Source organism: Chinchilla lanigera, unplaced genomic scaffold, assembly GCF_000276665.1.
Source record: "Chinchilla lanigera isolate Chin_1 unplaced genomic scaffold, ChiLan1.0 scaffold00110, whole genome shotgun sequence".
Taxonomy (NCBI): Eukaryota; Metazoa; Chordata; class Mammalia; order Rodentia; family Chinchillidae; genus Chinchilla; species Chinchilla lanigera.
In genome coordinates this window covers 2,382,111-2,388,971 of record NW_004955511.1, presented here as the reverse complement: position 1 = coordinate 2,388,971, position 6,861 = coordinate 2,382,111, and the positions used below count along the sequence as shown (strand labels likewise).

The 6,861-nt window shown below is 61.0% G+C and overlaps 1 protein-coding gene across 4 annotated transcripts in view; it reads left to right on the top strand.

Moving 5' to 3' along the window:
• Positions 1-770: 770 nt before the first annotated feature.
• Positions 771-6,861, top strand: part of Ssrp1 (structure specific recognition protein 1) — a 9,482-nt gene continuing 3,391 nt past the window's right edge. The window contains exons 1-13 of one of the 4 annotated variants that reach the window (XM_013506476.1): positions 771-1,095; positions 1,491-1,619; positions 2,051-2,236; positions 3,377-3,482; positions 3,918-4,108; positions 4,190-4,420; positions 4,560-4,663; positions 4,742-4,870; positions 4,956-5,177; positions 6,137-6,209; positions 6,315-6,323; positions 6,571-6,709; positions 6,799-6,844. In XM_013506476.1, coding sequence (XP_013361930.1) covers positions 1,566-1,619; positions 2,051-2,236; positions 3,377-3,482; positions 3,918-4,108; positions 4,190-4,420; positions 4,560-4,663; positions 4,742-4,870; positions 4,956-5,177; positions 6,137-6,209; positions 6,315-6,323; positions 6,571-6,709; positions 6,799-6,844 — 1,490 coding nt within the window. In that variant the 5' untranslated portion in view covers positions 771-1,095; positions 1,491-1,565. Of the gene's footprint in view, positions 1,096-1,229; positions 1,293-1,464; positions 1,620-2,050; positions 2,237-3,376; positions 3,483-3,917; positions 4,109-4,189; positions 4,421-4,559; positions 4,664-4,741; positions 4,871-4,955; positions 5,178-6,136; positions 6,210-6,314; positions 6,324-6,570; positions 6,710-6,798; positions 6,845-6,861 lie in introns of those variants that run through there. The other 3 variants (XM_013506474.1, XM_013506475.1, XM_013506477.1) reach the window with 3 other exon arrangements.

Sequence of the window (6,861 nt, the reverse complement as noted above, 5' to 3'; positions counted from 1 at the left end):
TGCGCCCACAGTACATATGCATTAAAGCTAATTGAATTTATAAGGCTAGGCAGAGCTGGCCATAGCACTATTTAAGCAGAGTGGGCGGGCATTCCTGTTGTCCGCTGTCCCAGGACCTGGCTAGCAGGCTGCTGTCATGATTGTGTGGGGAACGCCAGGTTTAAATATCCCGTCTTCACACGGCGCGCGCACGATCAGTCACCTTGAGCGCAGAGCCGCTGTGATTATGCGGGAAGAGAACCAGACTGGTGTCTGGTCTCGGCTCCGGGGTCCGGCTTTGTGGCCAACTCCCCAAGGCCCTGGGAAACGCCTTTTGGGGCCCCCGTTTCCTCATGTGCACGAAGAGATGGGGGCCGCTCCACAACTCTTCGAGCCTGGCCTGCCTGGGGGTTCCAGGTCCCCGCTGGACGACAGGAGCTGAGGCTGGCTCCCGCGGCCACTGACGCTTTCGGCCCGGCTCCGCCTCCGAGGTGAATCTGCCACCCGCGCTGCCACCCGCGGGGCCCGGGGACGGACGGGAGACCGGGCGCAGGCGGCACCCCAAAGGGCCCCGCACCCGCGGGCACCTGGGCGGCGGGCAGGACGGCCGCGGACCCAGCGCTGTTCCCGCGGCGGTGGGGCTGCGTTCCTGCACAGCCCGTGGGTACCTTCCCGGGGGACCGAGCCCCTGCGCTCCGCGGAAACTATGTTGCAGGGGGGCCGCCCACGCACCCTTCAAGCCCCGCCCAGCCCTGGAGGAAGCCACAAGACTTCCCCTTCAGAATCTAGGCACCCCTTGCACGAATGCCTGCCACTGTCTACTACAGGGCTTTCCACACTCCCACTGCCAGTCTGCACCCGGGCGCGACTTCACGGCGCCCACGGCTCCCGCAGGTCCTCCAGAGTCACTGACGCTCTACCCGTCAGTCTCGGCGGCCGGCCCGGCTCGCGCCCCTCTAGCCGGCTCTTCCTCTCTATAGGCCGGGCGAGACTTCCGGTGGCGGGACGCGGGGCGCGCACGCGGGAAAAGCTCCCCTGGAGGCCCCCGCCCCTCCCTCGCGTCCCCAGCGCGCCCACCGCCCACCCCGGGCAGTCGCGAGGCTACCGCTGAAAGAGGTGAGAGGCGGCTATCCCTGGTCCCCAGGCGGGCGCGCGCCCCGCTCCCCCCGCGGGATGCTCGCAATGGACCATTCCGCGTTCAAATCGGCGGGCGGCGGGCGAGACCATTTTGGCAGGCGGGGGGTAGCGTGGGTCCCGGGCGGCGGAGCGTGGGCGCCGGGGGAGGGGGCCCCTGCACGCCGCGCCAGTCCGGGGTGAGGGGCGCGGCTGCTCCCTGCCGGGTCCTCAGGGTGCACCCCAGGGTGTCGGGTAGGGGTGTCAGCGGCCTGCAGGCTCCCGGCAGAGCAGGCCTGGGACCTGCCTGCCCCGCGCAGCTGTGCTCGGAACCCGGCCGGGCCGCGATCGCAGCGAGACTGCACCTTGCAGGTTCGCCTCCTCCCTCCTGAACCCAGATCCCCGGCCCTCGGAGTCCCTGCACCCGCGTCTAGAAGTTGGGCTCGGCTCCCGGCCTCCCCCGGCAGGTCAGCATGGCAGAGACGCTGGAGTTCAACGACATCTACCAGGAGGTGAAAGGCTCCATGGTGAGCAGGGCCAGGGCTGCGGTGGGGTGCCGCGGGAAGCGGAGCGCGCAGGTGTCCCAGCAGAAGCCTCGCTTGGATGATGCTGCAACTTCCGGAGACTCGGGAGGTTGGGAATCTGCTGTTCCCCCAACGGGACGGCAGGGACAGAGTCCCAAGAGTGGCAGGACCTCCAGGGTGGAAGGCTTGTGCTGCTGTCCAAGTCCAGCCCGTGCTGCTGGCGGGGGATGGCGGGCCTGTAAGGCTCCAGGTGCAAGAGCAGCAGAGTCCAGGTCTCCCGCGCTTGGTGGTTTTTACTGGGCCCCACCCCCCGAGCTGCTGCTGTCCCTGCTCCGGGGACCTGGCCAGCCCCTGGCCGCCAGAGTGCTGTGGGTCAGAGCTGGGCCAGTCCGTCCTGTGTGTCGCGCTCCTGCATCGGCCACTCCTCCCTGCAGAACGATGGTCGGCTGAGGCTGAGCCGCCAGGGCATCATGTTCAAGAACAGCAAGACGGGCAAAGTGGACAACGTGCAGGCCGGGGAGCTGACGGAAGGCATCTGGCGCCGGGTGGCGCTGGGCCACGGACTGAAACTGCTCACCAAGAACGGTCATGTGTACAAGTACGACGGCTTCCGGGAATCGGTGAGAGCCTGCCCCCCGCCCCCGAGTCATTTTGGTGATTTTTAAGTCTCTAGAGCGTGGGCATTCCTTCTAATAACTGTGTTGCTGCTGGTTTGGGCTCCATACAACAGGGTTCTTAGGGCGGGGGATACAGTTTAGCTGCACAGTGCCTGCCTGGCAATTGTGAGGTCCTGAGTTCGATTCTCGGTACCAAAAAAAAAGAGAAGAAAAGAAAACATAAAACAGGGTTCTTGAGGTCACTGCAGGATGCCTAGTCTGCTTTGAGAGTAGAAGTTTTGTGACTTTCTCTTTTTTTTTTGAGACTCACCATGTAGTTCAGGCTGGGTTTTTTTTTTGTTGTTGTTTTTTTTTTTTTTTGGTACCAGGAGTCAAACTCAGGACCTTGTGCTTGCCAGGCAGGAGCTTGTGCCGCGGAACTATATCCCGGGCACCAGGCTGGGCTTGAACTCACTGTGTAGCCTGGGCTGGCCTTGAACTCTGAAGGAATCCTCCTGCCTCAGCTTCCCAAGTGCTGGGATTATAGGTGTGGGCCACCACACCTGGCTCTTCATATTTTGACTCCAGATTTTGTACTATGGTAAGGTAGATGATGCCATCTACTTTTAGCCAGGGTTAGCATCTTAAACCAGGCATGGTAGCACAGGTGAGACTGGAAGATTACAAGTTCAAGCCCTGCCTGGGCAACTTAGTGGTTTAGTAAGATCCTGTGTCAAAGTTAAAAAAAAAAGCGTGAGGCTGTAGTTCCGTGTGAAGGCCCTGGGTTCAGTGCCCAATTCTGAAAAATAAGAAAAAAAAAAAAAAAAAAAAGAAAAAGTCTTAGCTCAGTGTTCCGGTTTGGGTTTCGAGTTTAAGTTAGACCAAACTTGCTTTAATTTCTATTTTCATTGCAACAGTACTTACACGGTTCAAACGGTCAGCTAGCGTGGTGAGACCCGGATCCAGGAATACCACTTCCTTCCTTTACACCCCTTGGCCTCAGTCTGCTTTCTGGAGAGAGCCTCTAACCTTCTAAGCAACTTCAGGGTTGAGGTGCTGGGTCTGTGGACTCGGGCCTCGCTCTGAGGGGGAGCCCTGGGGTGCTGGACTGCGTGGCAGCTGCGAGAGTCACTCCTGCTGTGCTTCTCTGTCCTCCCCCTGCAGGAATTTGAGAAACTGTCTGATTTCTTCAGAACCCACTACCGCCTGGATCTTATGGAGAAGGACCTGTGTGTGAAGGGCTGGAACTGGGGGACAGTGAAGTTTGGGGGTGAGCCCTGGGGCAGTGGGCTTGAGGGGAGAGTTAGGGGAAGGTTTTCTCCTCTCACTCGGCTTGCTCTCTTCCCCTTTGGGGTCTGATTTCCTCCCAGTTTGCGTGTTTTCTGTGTGTTTCTTGAGCACCTCCAGTGTGCTTGGCTTTGTTTGTTTTTGTTTTGTGGTTTTTTTTTTTGTCTTTTTGAGACAGTGTTTTGCTATGTAATTCAGGCTGGCCTTGAACTCACTTTGTAGCCCAGGCTGGTCTCAACTCAGCAATCCTCCTGCCTCAGCCTCCTGAGTGCTAGGACTACAGGCATATGCCACCACGCCCAGCTCGTGTGCCTGGATTAGGGGTGTAGTGGGGACAAAATAGCTGTGATCTCCGGTCCTCGGAGAGCCTGGAGCGTGTGTGTGGGAGCTCGGGGCTTGACAGGCCCTTTCCTCTCAGGACAGCTGCTCTCCTTTGACATTGGGGACCAGCCCGTCTTCGAGATTCCCCTCAGCAACGTGTCCCAGTGCACCACGGGCAAGAACGAGGTGACGCTGGAGTTCCACCAGAACGACGATGCGGAGGTCTCTCTCATGGAGGTGCGCTTCTATGTCCCGCCCACCCAGGAGGACGGCGTGGACCCTGTTGAGGTGAGGCCTTTGCTGGTTGCCATGGGAACAGGTATGGCTGAGCAGGCCTTGGCTGGCCGGCTGACCAGATATGCCTTGCAGGCCTTTGCTCAGAATGTGCTGTCGAAGGCGGACGTCATCCAGGCCACCGGAGACGCCATCTGCATCTTCCGGGAGCTGCAGTGCCTGACCCCGCGTGGTCGGTACGACATCCGCATCTACCCCACCTTCCTGCACCTGCACGGCAAGACTTTCGACTACAAGATCCCCTACACCACGGTGCTGCGCCTCTTCCTGCTGCCCCACAAGGACCAGCGCCAGATGTTCTTCGTGGTGAGCAGAGAGCGCTGGGCGCGATGAGCTGGGTTCTGCCGAGTCTGTAGCAGGCAGACCTCGCTGGCACTGGCGTTCTGAGCCCCAGGCTCCTTGTGAAGCGCCAGCCGCCTTCATCTTGTCCCCCCTTCCTCACCAGATCAGCCTGGATCCCCCGATCAAGCAGGGCCAGACCCGGTATCACTTCCTCATCCTGCTCTTCTCCAAGGATGAGGACATCTCCTTGACCCTCAACATGAGCGAGTGGGTGTGGCCTGGATTCATGTAGCCTGGGCGGGTGTAGGGGGGGCGGTGCCTGCAGCGTCTTCGCTCTGTCCCCAGGGAGGAGGTGGAGAAGCGCTTTGAGGGGCGGCTCACCAAGAACATGTCGGGGTCGCTCTACGAGATGGTCAGCCGGGTCATGAAAGCTCTTGTGAACCGCAAGATCACAGTCCCTGGCAACTTCCAAGGGTGAGGCCTGGGGCTGGCGTCCCGGAGTGTGCTGGGTCCCGGGGCTCGGTCCTGTGGGCACAGACAGTCTCCCCGTACCCCCCAGGCACTCGGGGGCGCAGTGCATCACCTGCTCCTACAAGGCCAGCTCGGGGCTGCTGTACCCGCTGGAGCGGGGCTTCATTTACGTCCACAAGCCGCCTGTGCACATCCGCTTTGACGAGATCTCCTTCGTCAACTTCGCCCGAGGCACCACGACCACCCGCTCCTTTGACTTCGAGATTGAGACCAAGCAGGGCACGCAGTACACCTTCAGCAGCATCGAGAGGTGAGGCGGGGGCCTCCTTCATCCCCCCATCCCCATCCTGAGCCCTGCACTGAGAGCCTGGTGTGGCCGGGGTCTGCTCGGGCCTGTGGAGTAGAGCAGAAACTTCCTGTGCCTTTGGTGGGATCTGGTTGGGAAAGTTCTTTAGAAAAGTTCTTTTAACTTTTTCTTTCTTGAGAGGTAGGATCTCACTGCATAGTTCATGTTTGAACTTGCTTTGTAGCCCAGGCTGGCTTCAAACTTGTAACGATCCTCCTGCCTCAGCTTCCCGAGTGCTGGGATTATGGGCATGTGCCAACACCCCTGGCCTGTTCTTTTCTTTTTTGTGGCACTGGGGATAGAACCCTTCAGACTAAGCTACAGCTCCAGCGTCCTCTTGTTGTTTTGAGATAGAGCCTTGCTATGTTGCCTGTGTGGGGCTTTAACTTAGGATCCTCCAGCCTCAGCCTCCCAGGGTGCGGGTGCGGGGGTGGGGCAGGGTAGGGGGTGTTTCGGGCGTGTGCCACCAGGCCTGGCTGGAACAGTTATTTTCTGCATGAGGAAAGTGTGTGGAGGGAGCTGCTTTCCTCCTCCATGCTTGGAGCAAGTGCTCGCTCTCTCTGTCCTGGAATGAGCTCTGTGCCTGGGAACGCGCCGCTCATCTTCCTGAGCGCTCCTGTGGGCTGAGCATTTTGCCACACCCCTTCGAGTGTGAGTCACAGATTCGACGTGACGAGGACACTCCGCCCCCTGCGCGCCCGGTCCATGCGATGTAGGGAAGGAGGTGACCCCCGCTTCCTGTCCCCAGCTGTGCGGGGCGGGCAGGTCCTGTCCCGGGAGCCTTGCCTGACCCCCAGCGCCATCTCTGGGTTCCCTGAGCGCGAGGGTTGGATGTGTATCCGGGCCCTGGCCCACAGGTGCGGGCACGGCGGCCAGTCCCCGGCTGGTCCTGACCACGCACGCGGCAACACTGTCTCCCCCAGGGAGGAGTACGGGAAGCTGTTCGACTTCGTCAACGCGAAGAAGCTCAACATCAAGAACCGAGGCCTGAAAGAGGTACCAGGGTGGGCTGGTGAGCTGCTCCTGACCCTTCTGTTGGGGAGCGAGGGGCAGAGGCTCCCGGCTTCTTTCCCACTCTCTTCTCTCTTCTTACCCTTATAGAAAAAAGAGGCGCGTGTGACCCTGTCCCCTCCCGGTGCAGGTTTTCTCTGCATGGCCTTAGATCAGGCTCCGCAGCCCTCTGAGCCCCGTGGGGCTGGGAGCGGGAGGGGCTTGGGCTGACCCAGTGTGGCCGTGGGGACCGGGGCGCTGGTCCTCCAGGCGCTGCTGCGCTGAGCTCCCAGGCATGGCGGGTGCTTCTGCGCGTGCCGGGGTCCGACGGGGACGCCGGCCCTCACCCCGGCTCCTCCCCCGCCAGGGCATGAACCCGAGCTATGACGAGTACGCCGACTCCGACGAAGACCAGCACGATGCCTACCTGGAGCGCATGAAGGAGGAGGGCAAGATCCGGGAGGAGAACGCCAACGACAGCAGTGACGACTCGGGCGAGGAGACGGGTGCGCCGGGGGCCTGGGGGGCCGGGGCTGGGCGTGGGCGGCGGGCACTGTTCCCGCCGCGCTGATGCTCACGCTGTGGTCTTCTGCAGATGAGTCCTTCAACCCCGGGGAGGAGGAGGAAGACGTGGCCGAGGAGTGAGTATGGGGGCGTC